Source organism: Bemisia tabaci, chromosome 4, assembly GCF_918797505.1.
Source record: "Bemisia tabaci chromosome 4, PGI_BMITA_v3".
Classification (NCBI taxonomy): Eukaryota; Metazoa; Arthropoda; class Insecta; order Hemiptera; family Aleyrodidae; genus Bemisia; species Bemisia tabaci.
Window position 1 is genome coordinate 2,904,273 of NC_092796.1, and position 19,973 is coordinate 2,924,245.

The 19,973-nt window shown below is 35.6% G+C and overlaps 1 protein-coding gene across 1 annotated transcript; it reads right to left on the reverse strand.

The window, feature by feature from the left end:
- Positions 1-1,727: 1,727 nt before the first annotated feature.
- Positions 1,728-19,774, reverse strand: LOC109031294 (protein disulfide-isomerase A5). The gene is made up of 10 exons (XM_019042739.2): positions 19,445-19,774; positions 18,213-18,436; positions 16,964-17,171; positions 15,970-16,190; positions 12,745-12,913; positions 10,207-10,311; positions 9,136-9,439; positions 8,110-8,312; positions 7,058-7,235; positions 1,728-4,975 (listed from the first exon to the last, which is right to left on the reverse strand). Exons 1-10 carry the CDS (start codon positions 19,478-19,480, stop codon positions 4,710-4,712), a joined length of 1,914 nt encoding a protein of 637 aa, XP_018898284.1. The 5' UTR covers positions 19,481-19,774; the 3' UTR covers positions 1,728-4,709.
- Positions 19,775-19,973: the final 199 nt, after the last annotated feature.

Below are 19,973 nucleotides of genomic sequence, written 5' to 3' on the forward strand. Positions count from 1 at the left end.
CTATTCAAAACATTAGCTAAATCCGGGATTTTTTCTCATGCGTAGCCGCTATATTAAAAAAAAAAAAACGCAAAAAAAGGCCTTTTTAGGCCATTTTTTCAAAATGGCAGAAAATGCTCACCAGATACGCGGTAGGAAACTTCAGATTAGGATTCAGCGACCCAAAAAACATAAAGTAAGCCAAAAAAATCGCTGTGTACCCAAAATTCCAGGTAGACTTACCAGACACCTGGAAAATTTGCATAGTTCATATTATTTGGTTTCCATTTCTAACCGCTTGTTTAATTATACTCCTCCTTTAAAAACCACCCATTTGCTAAATACAATTCTAGGTGAAGCGCACTTAAGCGCATTCATGACTGCAACAATGTTAACGGAAATCGAAAAGGCCAGCGTGCATGAAGGCTATTTCAATTGTCATCTTCCGTCGCATTTCTAAGGCGCAATGATACAACTATTTGAACTCTCCTGAATGCGTGAGGTATCACGCCGCATTTGAAGGCGTTTTCAAATCAGCCAAGTTCCGATACCCGGATTATTGTTTTGCATAGTTCATATTAATTCTTTTGTTATATTCCGTACCACTCGTTTATTTTTAATCCTCGTAGAAAAACCAACCATTTGCTACATACAATTCCAGCTGAAGCGCACTTAAGATATGCATTCACTTCTGCAAACATGTCAAATGAAATCGACAAACCCAACGTGCATGGAGGCTATCTCCATTTCAATCTTCCGTCACATACTTACGGCGCAATGATACAACTATTTGAACTCTCCGGAACGCGTGAGGTATCACGCCGCATTTGAAGGCGTTTTCAAAACAGCCAAGTTCCGTTATCGGAATTATCGTTTTTAGTCCAGGCGCCTGGTAGCTAAAAATGAGGCTACCTGGAATTTTGGTTACACAGCGATTTTATTGGCTTACTTTATGTTTTATTGGGCGCTGAATCCGAATCTGAAGTTTTCTACCGCGTATCTGGTGAGCATTTTCCACCATTGAAAAAATGGCCTAAAAAGGCCTTTTTTTGCGGTTTTTTTTTATGTAGCTGCTGCGCATGAGAAAAAATCCCGGATTTAGCTAATGTTTTGAATAGCTGACAAAATTTGGAAGAAAATGGTGTACACATATGCTAGGTTTGCTTAAAAATTGAGGAAGATACAGCATCGTGAACATCGCGCCCATTCACGTTTTCGCGGCGCACCCGTTAACGCGTGATCCGGCTCCCCGCGGTCAGCTATGTTCCGAAGCGTTCCAAAGTTCCGAGATCCGAGGTTCCTCAATTTTTGAGCAAACCTAGCATATTCATATACCATTTTCTTCGAAATTTTGTCAGCTATTCAAAACATTAGCTAAATCCGGGATTTTTTCTCATGCGTAGCCGCTATATTAAAAAAAAAAAACGCAAAAAAAGGCCTTTTTAGGCCATTTTTTCAAAATGGCAGAAAATGCTCACCAGATACGCGGTAGGAAACTTCAGATTAGGATTCAGCGACCCAAAAAACATAAAGTAAGCCAAAAAAATCGCTGTGTACCCAAAATTCCAGGTAGACTTACCAGGCACCTGGACTATAAGAGTCAACAGTCAAATCGCAAATTCCTCTGACATGCAACATTTCCATTTGCTCCATGTGAAAAACCAGATGCACTCACACATTCTGGGAAGAAAGGCTGTAACCTAGGAGAGGATATCCAGCGATAAAATGGGAATTAAAATACTCAAATATAAAGATAAATATAGCTGTTTTATTGTTACCTGACTTCAATTCTTGAAATGTAAAAGTAAGTAGGTACACGTTTTTGTGGTTCCATAAAAAAGTAGGAAACATTATAAAAATTGACATTTTATGTTATAAACCGGAACAATATATGAAAAACTATACCTATCTGCATTGATTCAATGAAAAATATCACAAGTGAGCTTACAACAAAGATTAGAATCTGATTCTGACAGCTCATTTAAGGAGAAAAGAAAGATTTTTGAGGAGGGCCGTATTTCTAAGGTGCTTGCTCCTCTTCAGATAAGTTGTTCAAACATCATATACATACTTAATTTTCTGAAGAGCTCACAGTCGGATGCCAAATCTAGTCAAAATATTAGCATTAAAATTTGTTTACAGACAAAGGATGAAAAAACAATGAAACGGCCATTTAAATACAATCAACACTAAGAGGTAAAACAAAAATTAAAATAAATGCAAAAGTTCGTGCAAAATTCAAACATTTTCTCTTATATTATAGAAAATTCTACTGGAGATTCTTAATTTTGCTGAACAAAAATTAGCTCATACTTAGAAATCAAAGATGGACATCTAAGTCCTAAAAATGCATTCACTTATTAAATCATTGATAATAGAACAACGGGACATCTATCTTGAGAAAAAAGGGGGAAAACTTACTCGAACAATATGTAGTCCATCTTTTAGAGCAGATGAAATTGAGGTGGTTGAGAATGCAAGTTAAAAGTTTTGATAGTTTCTATGAATGAATGAAAAAGAGAGGTAGATGGGTGTGGTGAATCAATAAACACATTCGTTCAAATTGGAACATCAGATGAGGTAAAAAATGTTATGCATAATTGTATCAACGTAAAAAACTCAGATTTCTTTTTCACACAGATAATTTTACAAGTGATGCCTTCAATTACCTGTGCACTAAAGTAATTTGAACGATATGTGCCCGATAAAAGCACTTCCACCTGACTGAGTTTTAACTTGGACTATGTAGTTGCTTCTTCGATCACAATTATTTTCAAACATGAAAAATGCTTCAGCACATTTTATTTGACACTTATCAACACTTATCTGATGTCCAAATCCAAAAGAACTCTTTAAACGATGCACCCTAAGGTGGGGACACTGTTGGTATGTTAGGTGGGAAAAGAAAAAAGGCAGACAAACAAAATCAGAATAAGGAAACTATTCTAACAGAATCGAACTCAGTATTCATAACTCTGGAAAATAATTGGAACATTCTATGCTGGGACACAATAATGCTGAGTAACTGCTGTTGCTGCCGAACTTATAAGATATTCAGAATCTTTGAAGGAATGTATTTTTTTTTCATTATTGATTTGGCTTTCTGATGACAAATGTTACAGTTTCACAATTTACACTCAATACCAATAGAAAATTTAATATCTTGGTTAAGTAAACAATGTGAGAATTAATGTACCGATACTAGCTCAATTTGGCTTGGTGAATAACTGTACAAGAATTAAGCACGATAGAGCTTGATGGTTCGTGTTACTGGTTGAAATCTGACTTCTCCTTGAAAAAACTGAAACTTAGCTGCCTCTGTAAACAAGCTCTTCTTACGCTATTTCAGTTCGACTCATTACATCAAGTCTATGATGAACTCAACTTAATTTTGATAGCAATAACAAAGAGAGAATTTGAGAATTTATGAGTGTGACTGATAGACAGAAAAAGGTTTTCAAGTTTAATGACATAATAATTCAGGGCAGATGAAGAAGCCGAAATTATTGCGATTCCCTTTGCGATGGAAAGCAACGTTTTATTCTCACTGAAGTATCTATGTAAGGTTTTAATTTATAGTTGGACCTATGAATGGTAGTAAAAGGCCTGTAAAGTCAAGAGATGAAAGTTAGCTAACAACCAGTAGTGAAAACTTTGACTGTATTTTTCAAAGTTTTCAAAAATTGTAAAAATGTTAATTCGCTTGATATTTTGGAGTTTTTTAGTTGGAGAAATGATCTTCCCTTTAGACCATCTTAATTTTTATTTTTAGAAAGTCAAGGGTCTTTTTCCTTAAAGTAAGTACATTGAGTATTTAAAAAGTAACTAATAGACAATTAAGCACTTGGAGCAAAAAAAAATAAAAACTATAATGCAATAGGAGTCATAATAATAAAGTATACTAAAATGACTGAGATAGGAAGGTTGATCCATAAGTCATGCACCGCCAGCACCATGTGCCCCACGCACCCTGTAACTTTTGCACAAAGTACAATAGAGACTTGATATTTTTGAGTGCTGTTAAATCAAAGGAAACTACTTGGGTACTCCCTTAAAGTTCTGAGGGGATTATCTTGAAAAGGGGCAAGAAACTTAGGGGTTGTCGGAGTGAAGCCTAACTTTTGGATCACCCTGTAATGTGACACTGAAGTTGATTTTGATGTTGGTTGATGATGACCATGCAGCATAGACCGTCATCAAATTCTTTGATAAAAAAAACAGGCGAGCAATTTGATCACAATGATAGAAATTTTTTTTTAAAAAAAGTAAATATTTTGACGTTATCACATTATGGTTAATTTCAGAATTTGTCTTTGATACAGTGGACTCCAGTAAAACTGAGAGTCTTCTTATGGCAGATATTATAAGAGCAGCAATAAAAAGCTCCTGTACCCATTAGCTTGAGAATAGAAACGGGCAGGATTCTCATTGGAATTTATAGCAGGAGACTGCACTTTCTCTGTGTTCTTTGCGTCAATTAAACAACTTGTAGACGTACAAACAAATATGTGTTCACCAAAACATTTGATCTGCATAACACATCTGAAAATAGAAGCTCCAGGTCCAATTAAAAGTAAAAGCAAACTTCAATCAGACAATTGACCAACCGGCTATTCATCGCAGAATTAGAACATGTCAAAACTGTGCAAATTCTGATTAAAAAAATAAAAAAACAAAATTTACAAAAATTTCAACAAAGTTTTTTAAAAAAGGTACATTAAAATATTTCACTATAACTCTTCCTTCGGCAATCGCATACTCATTTGAGATTTGATGAATTTTTCTATGTCACTAGGCGATTGATTCCCCACATAATTGGCAACAAAATTTCCGTTTTTAATGAATTTAAGCGAAGGTAAATCTTCAGTTCCTACAAATTTTTTTGCTAGTTTGGGCGACAAAGTTGTGTCCACGGCCACCAAAGTCACAGAGGAAGAGTCAATCGTCTCTGCAAGTTGGGAGAAAACTTTATGCATTTCTACACAGCTCCGGCAAACTGAAAAAAAAAGATGATTCCAAAATTATTCAACTTGAAGTAAATAATATATAGAACCCCTCACAAAATAAGCACATAGATTAAATTTCAAAACACTTTCCTACACTTATTAAAATATGTTATTGCAAGATTATTGTCAAGTTCATGAATAATGTAATGATGAGAACTATTTTCGAAAGAGAGATTCCAATTCCAAATTGTAGAGATTTCGGAAAATCTGGAACAAAAGATACAATGCTTGACCTTAAAGATTTAAAAAAGTATTGCAGAGCTCAACTTCAGTTTGTACTAACTGCATAAAATGGAAGCAAAACTAACTTAGTAGGCTTCGGTGAATGCTTTTCTAGAAAATAAAGTTTGAGATGCAGAATGGATTCTGTCAGGTAAAATGGTAAACTGTGGGATCATGCAAACAGTAAGATAAAAATGGTATGTTTGAATTGACTGAAAAATTCTGGGTTCAGTAGTGTCTGCAAGAGTTCTTGATACAACTCATCACTGGCTTAAGAAATGGCCACCTTACAGAAATATGGTATGTGTTATTGTTACAAGTAAGACCAATGGGCCTGTTGCAACCTTTTGCTAGAGCAAAAATTAGAGATGTGTTGGATCAGTAAATGTCTTAAAAATCACGATTAGCCCATTGGCAAAGTTTGGAATGCGCTCCTAACTTCACAATCTGCATAAGTAACTTGTGTTTTTTCGAGCTTCACGCTACAAAAACGATACTACGGCACAGGTGAACGTTTCGTTAGAAGTGTCGTTCTATCCAACCCCTGTGCACTACAATACTAGGTACACAAATATTCAACAAGGCCGACACCAGTCTGCCAAAACACATGTGACTGGGCGAGATTCTAATCATTTGATAACAACCCAGCGTGTTTACATTCACGATTTCTTTGCGTGGATGAAGATCCACTTTGGTTGACCTTATGCTCCCAATTGCAATCTGCACGCAGAAGCGTAGGCCATGTTGGGTGTTGCTTCTCCAAAAGGGTTGAATGGAACGACTCCTCTGAGGAAATGCTCACCTGTGCCGTAGTATCATTTTTGAAGCGGGAAGCTCAAAACAATGCAAAGTTCTTACGCAGATTGTGAAGTTAGGAATACATTTCAAACTTTGCTAATGCACTCATTGTGATTTTTGAGCCATTTACTGATAGAAAGAACTCTTATTTTTGCTCCAGCAAAAGTTTGCAACAAGCCCTCGCACACAGGTCAGTCATTGTGCATCTTTTTGAAATCCACTTCCTCACCCAGCCTCAGCCATAGTGACGTCACCTTGGCTGCTCCCATAAGGAATACATTGCATTTAAATTTCTACTACTGCTACAATCATAGAATAAAAACTAGTTGCGCTATAAGGAGCGCCACGGGAAAGAATCCACAACAGGTCTACGAATGACCTTGAAAAGCTTGACCTACGTCAATACTCTCTGTAATCTATGCTGCTCTTTCGCCAAATATTTGCGCAATGCACAAAAAATAAAACTTTTCTTTTTGCAATTGACGTTTTCATAGTTATCTTTTGTAAAATATACTGACGGAATGAGCAACTTCACTTCCCAGATATATTTTGCTGGGTTAACCGACCAGAGCCGAACAAAGACTACAAGAAGGGTAGTCGACTTCCGAGAATGGTTAACCGAGATTCATAACAAACAATAATGACATGATTGACCAAGATCGTTCAAGGTAATTGAAAACACTGTTCTATTGAAAAGATTGGCGTGGCTCTTCTTGTGGCGAAGCTATTTATTATTATATGCTATAATGCCATGTTGGCAATCAAGTAATCTAAAGCCATAGAAAATTGGATCCGGGTGGGCCTTTTCTACTTTTGAAGAACAATTTGTTCCACAGAAAAGCTTCAAGTAGGTGTATTATTATAATAAATATAATAATATAATTAGAATTGTATTCAGTATTTAATACAATCAAAAAGACTACAAAATCAAAGAAATCTAGAATCAAAGAAAATACTAAAGATATGGATGAAAAATGAGACCGATGTCAGGAGACTTCTTCCTGAATACAGAATTATGATTAGGATAAGATCTTGCATAGCACTGAACCTACCTGGTTTATAGAAATATGCTATCATGTTGGGATAGTTATTAATCATACTTGTGAAGTTTTGATCACTTAACCTCACTATATTCTTACTGAGATTTGCTTCAGACTGATTAGGTCCTGGTTCTAAGGCTGGGTCTTCTGGAGGCTCCAATGCTCTCATAAAACTTACAAAATTCTCTTTCTGAAAAGTAAGGAAAACATTTAACAATTTTCAATATTTAAAAACATGAGGATCGTCCAAAAAGTAAGTTTACCTATTTAGTATCTTCTGAACTAAGACAGATAAAGAAAATCTGTAAAAAGCTTTGAAAAGCCACTACTTTTAACTTTCTAACGCGCTATAGATTTTTAAATTTGGTCCAATATAACTCTAGAAAAGTGGATTTTCCTGAGCCCACCTCCTTTCCGCGCGGGTCCAAAATTTTCTTGAAGCGACATCTAAAATTAAGTTGCTGTGTCTATCGCTTATTGCAAGAGAGTAGCTTAGAGGTAGTTGAACTTGATGCAAAACATGTGGAAGCACATTTCTACATCAGAAAATTACCAAAAAAAAAAAAAAAAAAAAAAAAAAAAAAAAAAAAAAAAAAAAAAAAAAAAAAAAAAAAAAAAAAATCATAGATTAGAAATAAAAATGAATGCAGAAGTTGTAGTAAAGGCACCTTAAGAAAAGTTTTGGGAAATCAGAAAAGAATAGGCATTAGAATACTCCTCTATAGTTAGTACCCTGTTAAATTCTTGCCAGAACATTTATCTCTCCATTTTAATCATTATTTAGTAATGACAGTGAGATGCGGCTACTCTTTTGTTAGAATGCATACAAATTCATTGAGAGGCGTTCAACTTTTTGATGATCACTTTCAGGGGTTTAGTATCAAAAACCTTCAAAACTTTCAGCTACGATTTTTTTTGCTTGGAACTTTTCTCAGAGCGGTCAAAAATAGCTTATACCTCAGTTCTAGTTCCAAATGAGACGGAAAGATTATGCAATTTGGACAATGCTTGATAAGATCAAGAAGCGATTTCAAATTTTGAGGGAAAAAATAAAAAATCCTTACCGTTGTTCCACTTGTATACTTTTTACTTTTTTTGTTCAAATAGTGGAAATACATGAATGTTGGATAACCCTTAACTTCATGTTGCTGACACAGATCATTATTTGTAGTACAATCAACTGCTGCAAAAACAATTCTGGAATCGTCTTTAAACTCTGCAGCAGCAGCCATAAAGTCAGGCTTCATTTTTTTACAATAGCCACACCCTAAATAGAAAATAAAAAAATATTAATACCCAGAATTAAAACCAAATTAAATTGTGACAAAAAATGACTGGAGTAAGTATTTTGATAATTGTTTTTCTTTGAACATTCTGACCCCAGATTCAAATATAGAGGACTCTAAAGTATGCAGTTTGATTACTGTATCTTTCCGACAGACAATTGCATTTAAAGAAGATTCCACTTAAAATTCATTTTCGTTCACATGATGGTCAAGAAGATTTGCTCAGTGAAAAAGACAATCAAATCAGGACAAAAATGTAATTTTTACAAATTTTCATGCAATTATTTACTAGACATAAAGCACTGTTGCCAAACGGATAATTATAAAAAATGCTCCTCGCTTCTACTGTCACATAGATGCAAAGCCTAACATGAAATCAGCGCATGGGATGTTCGATAGAGCAAAAAATCCTTGAGCATTGATAAGTCAACTTGGGGCTTAAGGTCCGCAGTTAAAGCCAATTCAACAGCGCTACTGAATTTTGACAAAAAGATGATGTAAAAGTGTTAAAAATGTTCTTTTTAACCTCAATTGTCGCAATATTTGCAAATGAAGTATTCTACTAAAAGAGAATGGAACGTCAATGGTCTTGAAAACGACTTAAAATACAACTATAAAGTTAAGCTGGCATCAAATTGCAATGAAACATGTATGGTCTCCTTTTACATAGAGAGGAAAGATTATATTAAAAAATTGTACGGAGCAAAGATGTATTTTGTTAATGGTTGATGGTAACCCAAAGAATTTTACAATTGATTGCCATGGGTGACTGATGAGAAATGAAAAGAAAATGACAGTACTTACAAGGAGCATAAAATGCTACTAAAACATGTTTCTTTTTCTTCAAAACCTCCTTGAAGTTAGATTTTTCGAGATGAACAACTTCAGATTCTTCTTCTGCCCATGGCTTCTCAGGTGGTGGAGGTGGAGGGGGTTCTGTTGGATTTTCCATGAATGTGATAATTTTAGTCACCTCTCTGGCATGGCCAGCATCAAATGCAAAAGATCCATTTTTGAAGTACTTGATTGTTGGAAATCCTTTAATATCAAAACGTTTTCCAAGTTCAGTTTCTTCCGTTGTATCAACAGCTGCTAAAACTCCTTTTATCTGAAAAAAATAACAATTCATCAAATTGATGAAGAAAATATGGGCAGAAAACTTTGTCCTTGAAGGATAAATCTAATACTCTCCTGAAGAAATATGGTTTAAACTTCTTGAAATAGGGACATTCAAGGATTTAGAAGTCAGGAGAGGAGTTGTATACTTGAATTTATTAGATTCTAAACCTTTAAACATTTGAAAAAATTGGAGCTTGCTCATCATAGTCTGAACAAAACTCAATCCCTGACTGCGTCAAGTCAGTGCCGCTCAACGAATTAATACATGCATTTTGCAGGGTTGCAAAAAGTTCCAATGTGCGGACCATTGACCACAATCAACTGCTTTATCCTCACGGCTAAATGCACAATTAAGTTAAAAGGTTGAGCCAAAAAAAAAAGTCAACACTTTTGCCTCATATTGACTGCAATCCGATAAAAAAATTGGGCATTTTTCGCACACCTTGCATTACATGGTGCTATTGGTTAAGGGGGATTCAAATAGAACTATACTTTTGTCTCGATGTACAATGAGTGAGCTCAACTTTGGCCTTTGAAAAAATGATTCCTGTATGTTGGATGCACAAGACAAGCTGGATCCTTAACTTTGAGAAAAACACACTCCACAGCCCTGAATTCTTGATAAATAGGAGAGAGAAACAGAGTGACGAGGAAAAAAGGGTTTTCTAAACACTTGAATGAGTCTTATTTAATACATTTGCATATGAGATAATTGACTCACATCGATAAACAAATAGGAGAGTATCCGTTAGTTACCTTTTTTGTTTTCATTTCACTGGCAGCCTGTTCGAAATCAGGCTTCATTTTCTTGCAGTGACCACACCATGGAGCGTAGAACATCACTAGAACAGACTCGTGACTCTGTGAAAAATGAAAATCAAAGATAATCAAGAGGATATCTCACAACTCCTTAAAATTCAAAGATTTCCACTGAAACTATGGAAAATATTACAAAAAATAAATTTGCAAAAAAAGGAGGATAAATCTTGGCAAGGTTTGTAAGATCCAGGGTATGGATTATTAACTACATTGGAAAATACTAGAGGGGGTGAAAAAACAAACAACATGTGAACTACAGAGTTGCATTTCTGCACAAAATTCACAAACATATTGTGTACTAAATTTAAGGTTCAAAAATATACTCTTAGACTAGATATTGATAGTGATACTAGAATTCTCAGTACCGGTGTTCGTATTATTGCAGGTTTTCTATCACATTCAATTTTAATGATGGACTAACTGATAAATTTTAATAGGGGAGTATTCACACAATGTTCTTTTTTTTTCTTTCTGCTAATCTAACAATACTCTCTAAAACTTTATTAGAAAAATACTTGATGGTTGCCATGAAAAAATAAAGTATGCAGAAATGTATAACATCAGAATCAAACTGCAGGAGCAATTAGTTTCAACATCTGTTATAACATCAAAAATTATCAAAGGTGGAATGAGGGAAAACTAATGACATTTCCTGAATGTACTGTTAAAAATAAAAAAAACACTCCTGCTACTTGAAAATTTTCTGCCTAACATTTATACATTTTTTGATAAGTATGCCTTTTTGAAGGAGGTGAAAAAGAAAATTTATTTGATTTACACCTCGTTGACAAACTCAGAGATTTTTTAGTATACGTCCATTAAAATACATTTTGCAGGCATTTAACAATTTTAGGCGAATAGCCACCTGCCTGGGCAAATAGGCATGATTGCTATTTGCCTAGGCAAATAGCAATCATGCCTATTTGCCCAGGCAGATGACTATTTGCCCAGGCAGATGACTATTTGCCTAGACAGTTTGCTGTTTGCCTAGACAGTTTGCTGTTTGCCTAGGCAACTTGCTGTATGCCTAGGCAAGCTAGAGCTGAACCAGAATTCAGGCAAAGAACAATCTACCTTATCATCGAAATAAGATTTTTTATTGTAATGATCTGGCAAATAGATATGAAACACAACAATGGATTAAGTGGAGTCTCAAAGTAGGTGACCAAAACACTCGACTGATAATACAGAGTTACACGCAAGGACTGCCGAAAATGTTAAAAGCAACATCAAGTACGAATTTCGAGTTGCCAATGACCGCCAGTCAATTTGATATTTTATTTTCGGTTGACGAATTTTAATCGCAAGAATGGTAGAATGGAGTGAAGTTATAGTCTCGGAATTTTATCGTGGTCCCCTTGACAACAGTAATATCCCGGGATTGATTACAAAGGTGAAAAATGACAAGTATAAAGTGGCAATCGCGGCCGGTATTCTGAGACAGTGGATCTCACGGAATGCATTACAGGAAGTTCTGACTTCCACCCTTACAATTAGAGAAGTGCCCCTTGAAAAAACAATTTCTTTGAGAGAAGCGGCAGCCGTCCATTCCTTGTACAACGGGCAAGGGTTCGTGAAATGTAACTGTGCAAAAAGCGAGACTGAATGCGAAACAAAACGGTGCTCATGTTTCAAGAACAATAGAAAAATTAAAAGCCGGTGCCATAGATCCGTAGCCTGCTCTAAAAAATAAAGGTAAACTTGTCAATTAATGTTCCTTTATCTATTGATTGTTATTTGCCTGATATTCCGTAATGTTATTTGCCTAGGTAACTTGATGTGTGCCTAGGCAGCGAGCTGTTTGCCTAGGCAGCTTGCTATTTGCCTAGGCTGCCACAAGGCCGCCGCTTTTTGCTTCTTATTCACCTAGGCAGATGGCTATTCGCCTAAAATTGTTGAATGCCTGCGACATACATAAAAATAAAAACTGTAGAAGAAGACCCATCAGTTTAGTCAGTGAAAAGCGATTTTTTCCTGACTGTTTGATAGCATTTTGCGTGTGATTAGACACAAGCATTATTAAACATATCGACGGTGAAACTACCAGACTACGTATCTCGTTTGCGGTGTTTAAAAATCCCCACTCACATTTTATTTTTTTGAAGGAGATCAAATCAATGTCATTCCTTACAATTTTCAGATTTTTCTCCGCACAAAGAGGACGGTATACAGTCGACTTCTTAAAAAATTTTCTTGTTTGAAAATGTTAAAATAGAACTGACACTACCTGTGTACCGATTAATTATTTGAAAACATAAGAAGTTGATCATTAAATTTCTATTGAATTGCCATCAATCTATCTATATGTAAAATGATGATTAATTGCTTGAAAACATAAGTAAGTAATTGATCATTAAAATTTTACTGAATTTTCATGAATCTATCTACTTCTCTGTAAAATGACAAAGTGCAATATGTTCATAAACTGGAGATGGATGAAAGAAATAAGACTGCAGATAATCTTATCTTTCTTACCTTGATGAATTCATCAAAATCACTTGATTTAAGATGAACAACATCACTTTTTGAGTCGGACCATTTCGGCTCTTCAGCTTTTTTCGGGGCCTCACCAGGATTTTTCAGAAATTCCAGTATGGCTTCTTTTTTATTTCCACCTTCATATACATATTTAAGCTGGGCATTTCTGTGAAAAAGTGACATATATTAAATTATGAAAAAATACACTTCTGACAATTAAACATGAAATCTAGCTGTCATTTGAAAATTTAGAAAAAATAAATACTTTAAATTCTGATCCATAAAAATACAATCATCCTCATCAAAAATACAGCCAAGACCTTTGGAGGGGGTTCTAAATATGTACTATATGACATGCCTGTGAGAAAATCATAAGCAAGATTCCACCAGAAAATCAGTCTAGTCCATGCACTAAGTAAGAGCTCAATATTATCTTTCTCTTGTTTTTTGTCATGGGAACGGAGTTCCCCATGATATTACAATCGTTCCGTTGCTTTCGCTATGGGATTCCCTATACCTCTGCGACCTTGAGCGTTTCGCCCAGTCTCCGATTTTTGGTAGATTTTCCGATGTATCAAAAACCGTTGTATTTTTTAGCCAATCATGTCTCTACGTCAAGTTCTGTTGATTTCTAAAATTCGCTTTCAGCGAGTTTTTTTCCACTTTGAGATGTCGTGTCTGACTGGTAAATCTGCGCAGAACCACGAAGTTCCGTTTTTAGGCAAATTCTTTTTTTTGGGAGGTTTTCATTGGCTATTTTTCGCCATCAGTTTTCTGTTCGTTGGTGCAAAAGATCGCCTACCTCGTTGCTCTTGAGAAGCCGCCATTATCCCACCTCAAATTTTAAACATAGATGTAAAGAAATAATAACCATCGTACAAGGTGGAAAATTGCTCTGGAGGACCCGTTACGGATATATGAGCCAAAATCAGAACTCGATTGATGGATTTAATCCATGAATACAGAAATATTGCCTCAGCTTACTGCCGCGATCGCAAATGCATGGTGTGATGAACCTTGTGACATATGACAGCATAGGTAAACAATGTCTCACAGAGTAATACGGTTAATCCGTTGTCTCTTAGGACGCCAGTGGCCGAACTGTTGAAATCTCAAGGACGTCTTTTGTGAAGCCCCGCTCAGCGTCCGAGATCACTTAACTGTTCTCTTTTTCTCCATTATCATCCGAGCGGTGAGATAGCTCAGTTAGCTACGCCACTGTTCTGATTCTGGGAGAGCGTCACTTTTTGTGCGAGCGGGGGTTCGAATCTCGTAGGGGACAGCTAATTTTTACTGGTTGTATTGAATGTTTTAGACCAATCATCTAACAATAATTAATACTTGGTAACTTAGGAAGCACATAGGTCCCTTACGATGCGTATTCGGGCATATGTGTAGAGTAAAAATATCATACGTAGGGTGTCCCAAAAGTACCGGGACTGGTTCTGTAACTTCAAAAGTAAGATAGATACAGACATGATTTTGGTCTCATTTTAAAGATCAACTCAATACCTATCGATTAAAACCAAGATCAGCTCAATCGAATAAAAATTGACCGAGTTATGACAATTTGAAATTAGTGAGGAAAGTTTACCCCTACGGTTTTTAGGAAGATTTTTCGCTTACCAGGATTCAAAAAGTAAATATTCGTATCCACTTTCCTCCGAATCTTCCATAACTTCCTTTTGCTTTTCAAAGTACCGTCCATCAAACCGGATGCACTTTTTCATGCGCTCTTGCCACTTATCCAACATTGTTTTCCTGAATTCTTCCTCTGGGATGGAGTTGAAAAAGTTTTAAATTGCATTCTGGATTTCGGTCTTCGATACGAATCTTCGTCCGCGAAGCTCCTTTTTAAGCGTGGGAAACATCCAAAAATCACATGGAGCCAAGTCAGGGCTATAAGGGGGATGAGGGATTGTTTCAACTCCATTTTTACTCATAAATTCACGTGTTAAGCTCGATGTGTGAGGCCGCGCATTGTCTTGATGGAGTATCCACGAAGCTTTCAAGTCCGACCGTTTCCGGGAAATGTGCATTCTCAACTCCTTTAGTACTTTGCAATAATACGCACTGTCAACTGTTGTGTTTGATGGTACAAAATGTTGATAAATGACACCTCGAAAATAAAAAAACACAATAAGCATCACTTTATCGGCCGACTTTTCGATTTACGGCGATGAAGAATCTTCCTTAAAAACCGTAGGCGTAAACTTTCCTCGCTGATTTCAAATTGCCATAACTCGGTCAATTTTTATCCGATTGAGCTGATCTTGGTTTTAATCGATAGGTATTGAGTTGATCTTTAAAATGAAATCAAGATCATGTCTGTATCTATCTTACTTTCGAAGTTACAGAACAAGTCCCGGTGCTTTTGGGACACCTTATGTATACTTTACGCCGAAAAAGCGAACCTGAAACTTAAATGCGTTAACTTCCGAAAACCATATATAATTCAACGAAAATAAATAATTGGTACATAACAGCTTTCTTGTATGCAAAGAAAATAATTAAAAATGTTAAAAAAGAGATGTCAACACAAAATTACATAGCCCCTTCAATTCAGAAGATACTACAAACGAACTGTACCTTAACATTTTCATATCCCAGAAGCTAACGTTCCCATGACGAATATTGCCATCGCTAGCGATTGCAAAATCCAACTTGTTTTATTTACCTGGGTGCCATTAGAGTACCTTCATAGACAGAGTATGGCCATTCGTATCTTTTGACTACAGGAAAACTGTGCCGCTTTTTGATTGGTCAACGAGTTTTTAGACTTCATGATTTTCTTACGGCCGTAAATAGACAAACAAGATGGCAACTCACCGTAACATTGAAAGAAGCTAAAATTAGACAAAAATTTAAATTATATGGCAGTAACAAGTTAAACTAGCATATCTATGAATAACACATGAAAACACTGTTAAAGCGCCTTTCGCCTATATCACAGGGGGATGTAAGATGTGCATAACCTCAAACTTGCTTGCTGATAACAGCTATCTTGTTTGTTTATTTACAGCCGTAAGAACATTGTGTCAACCTATTTTCTCGCGACCAATAAAAACCAGCACAGTGATAGCCATACTTTGTCTACAAAGGTACTCTAGGTGTCATTATAGATGAAAATGAAAAAGAACAAAACCAAACAATGATAAAGTGGAATGATAATATTGAGGAAAGGTCATAGGTTAAGAGAGACTGAAGACAGGAAGCACTTACTCAAAGTATAATGTTGTGGGGAACCCTGTTATGTTGAACTTCCGTCGGATGAGGCTGTTTTCAGGACGATTTACATCAACGGCTGCAAGAACATATTTTCCTTTAGTTTCAGCAGCAGCTTTGGCATATTCAGGTTTTAATTGTTTGCAAAATCCGCACCATGGAGCGTAAAACATTACAAGTATCGGTTTAGTTTCAGATTTCAGCAATTTATTTAGACTCTGTAGAAAAGACATTATTTTAAAATTTAAGTTAGAAAAATGAAAGGAAACGCAATTGGGAAAAAGATTATGCCTCATAAAATGTCATTTTCAAACACTCTTGTCCATAAGGAGCTGAAGGTAAAGAAGCAAGTATCTAATGTGTTCATGAAAAAACACTCGATAGACTAACTTGCCAAAAAAATACAAATAAACACACATTTCAGCTCTATTAAAACTCTGAAAAATTAATTTTGTACTGTGAAGGATAGAGGACTAAAAAAACTGTAAGGTTGGTAAAAAAATATACAAGAAGTATACACAGAGATGATATTTAAAATTTAGGTGTTGTTCGAAGTTGAAGTTACAATGAATTTGAAGGTAACAGAATGTAACCAGAAAATGTTTTCTGTGAAAATTTTGAACTCATGCCCCTTGCCTCAGCCTTGCTTAGAGATAATAAGTAATGACTAAATTTTTAAACAAAAGCAGCTCTTTGATCATTAATTCTAAAAAGTTAGCTCCCGCATCTTGTCACTCTCGAATCAGGATGTAGGAACGAAAATGGAAGAACAACAATACCAAATGTTACAGTTATGCAGAGAAAATGAAGAAAGCAAGGGAGAAAGAAGAAACTCATCTGCATTGCTGCTCGAGACGATTAAGTACTTTAAAAAACACAACATTTCTGTCTGATAAAAAATCTCTGAGAAAGTTCTGGATGATAAGATATTTTAATGAATGAGAAGAGCCTATGCTACTGACAATGAGTAACAAGATTAACAGAAACTCACATTGAGATTCGGTAAATGAACGACATCTGCTGCACTATCATCTTCCTCCCATGGCAGGTCACCCGTTGGATCTCGCATGAAATTGACTAAGGATGCTACACTGATTTTTCTGTCATAGTCTTTATGAAAGTCTCCATCTTTGTAATGCTTTAATACGTAGGTCTCTGTCGTTGAAACCTTCAACTTTTTGCACAGTTTTTTTGCTTCCCTATAAATTTCAAAAATAGAATTAAGGGTGACATTTTTAAACTCTTTGAAGATGGCAAGAAAAACTTGCGTTGAACCATAAATGTGACCAGATTCAGGAAAAAGGACCTAATCTAATAGAAGAAAATTTTTCAAAAAAAACAAAGGCTTCTCTACAAAAAAGTTTGACTTTCAGGCTGCTTATTCATCATTTGAACTACAACAAATCCAGAGTATTTCTCAGTCGATACTCTGCCAGAAATTTAACACCACACTCAAGATCAGCATCTTCCTTTCTGAACAGCAGTAAGACTTTTATTATCTGGGCAGGTAGGTACTGATCATTATTAAGTATAACAATCATGTTTAATCCAATTCATGTCCAACAAAAAACTCAATGAAAAAAGGATTTTCTGCTATTTTCAACTCAGGATGGAGATGTTACATGTAAAAGTTAGCGGGAAACACGATTTGGCCATTGGTTTTCTCTGAAATCAACTTCCAAGCTCAAAAAAAGCTCTCAAGTTAAGGCTAAAATGGAGGGGATATCCCACGCTATCCTGAGAGTCCACCTCTACATCAAAACAAACTCTCCATGCAAAAATAGGGAGCAAATACATTGATAGGGCTGCCTTTTTATTTGGGGACTCTAAAACTGAAAATACGGCAACCCTGCTAATGTATTTGCTCCCTATCTTTGCATGGAGAGTTTGTCTTGACGCAGAGGTGGACTCTCAGGATAGCGTGGGATATTCCCTTCATTTTTGCCTCAATTTGAGAGCTTTTTCTGAGCTTGATAGTTGATTTCAGAAAAAACCAGTGGCACTATCGTGTTTCTCAAAAACTTTTACATCAGAATCCACGTTCAAATCGCAAATTCCTCACACATGCAACATCTCCATTCAATATCGGGGGGGGGGGGATGTCTTTCACAAATCCATTTTTATTCACTCATTTTTCAAAGTTGCAAGATCATTGTAAATTTGTTGTTTAAACTGTAAATTACCAAGATAATTAGAGTGCAATTTGCTCTCTGTTAGTTTAAGGAAAAAGTATTTCTTACCCTGTGCAATCTACAAAAATGATTGTTCCTAGTCCCTTCACAGTTCCAGCAACTTCTTTGAGCATACTGGTGATGGAGTTAGACTCTTTGACATTATTGGAAAAGTAGACAAGTACGTTTGTTTTTGTTCGCAGTAGTTTCTTGAACTCCTTTGCATCCCTGACTTCTGCAAGACCACCTTTTTTCGTGTTGGAATGTACAGGCACAAATGCTGCAAGGAAAATCTGGGCGAGAGAAAAAAAGCAAATATTTAATCAAAGGTTTATATGTTGAAAGAGCTCAATAAATATAACACAGATATCCAAATAATTTAGGATTACTGGAAAACAGGTGAAAAAGTGTGAGCAATAGATGTATCGCGTTTAACAAATAGGAGCCAGCGTGATTACAGTGTTGTAAAAATGTTGCATCTTCATAATCATCTAAAAAATCTCTCAGATTACAAATACCTAGTTTTTGCTTCCTACCAAAAAATTGTTAATTTTAAAAGAAAATAATTGTGTAAATTTTTATACTGTACTTGTCTTGAATAATTTTAAAAGAGAAGAAGAAGTTGCATGATTTTGAAAACACTGTAACCCCGCTGGTTCCTTGCTGCTGAATGTGATCCAGGTGCCAATGATGTAGGGTAGAGGTATCGTCAGGTAAGTTAACAGTTGTTTACTTTCGGTTTGCAAGCGCCAACGACGAATTTGGGCCTCTGAAGAAAGCGGCGTTCGCTACTATACAGATTGAAAACATCAGTCTCATGATCGTATCGTAAAAAAACTACCTATCGGTTATGATTAGCGACTTTCTTGTGGTTGTAATTTCTGTGTGGCTAAAAATTAAAGTGTAACAAGGTTTGAAAGTATTAAATAACTTATCTAAGCTTGTTTTCCTGCTTCTGAGAGAGCCAGATATTTTCATGTGGATAGTAGTGACGCGAAAGTGCCTGCAAACCGAAAGTAAACAACCGTCAACTTAGCTGACGACACCTCTACTTACCTTTCATAGTTAAAAATTGTAGATTCCATTTAACATATTAAACGAAGTCTTAAAATGTGAGACACATGGTAAACCTCAGTATGATTGCTAATGGATGAATTGCCATAATATTTGTTCTACTTATACTAATTTGCTGTCAATGATTGGAAAAATTATTCATTGGAAAATTAGCGGTCCAATTTACATGCAGAGAGAAACAACTCTTTGCATTGATACAGTCAAATATGGAATAATGGCAAACTTACAAAAAGAAGAAAAGGTATTTTTGCGTCGAATTTCATTTCTAGAATGGAGGAATACAGCTCTTGAGATCATAAAAAATTGTAGAATTCAGGTACTATTTACACGAGTACGCCTACATGCAGTTTAGGAAGTCATTGAATGCAAGTTTTATTGGTACAATTCCCACGAATTCTTCACTGGCTCATTCATCAGCACAATTTCGGTAATTTTAGGACTTACAATACATCGAACTTAAAAATAATTGAAGGGAAGTGTAGGTGTAGAAAAGTAATGACACATGCGGCGGAATATGAAGACTTTGCCGACTTCGAAAATGTAATCAAAACATAACCTTCAATTATCAAAATCAAAGATTATACTTTCTTACATGCACTTGACGTTGCCAAATTATTGTTTCACAGAACTTTACAGATTTTTTATCGTTATGATCACAATACATAGGTGCATTCATTCAGACGTGATTTGAAAAAATAATGATACTTAATAAATTTAATAGATAATCAAGAAAAACCATACCCAGAGTAACAGCGA

What these genes read in the sequence shown, in the direction of transcription:
- LOC109031294 (XM_019042739.2), bottom strand. Translation starts at nt 19,480, where the DNA reads ATGAAATTCGACGCAAAAATACCTTTTCTTCTTTTT. An exon ending in AAATACCTTTTCTTCTTTTT is followed by an intron (nt 18,437 to 19,444) that starts GTAAGTTTGCCA and finishes TCTCTCGCCCAG; the next exon opens with ATTTTCCTTGCAGCATTTGT. An exon ending in GTGAAATGAAAACAAAAAAG is followed by an intron (nt 9,440 to 10,206) that starts GTAACTAACGGA and finishes TATTTTTTTCAG; the next exon opens with ATAAAAGGAGTTTTAGCAGC.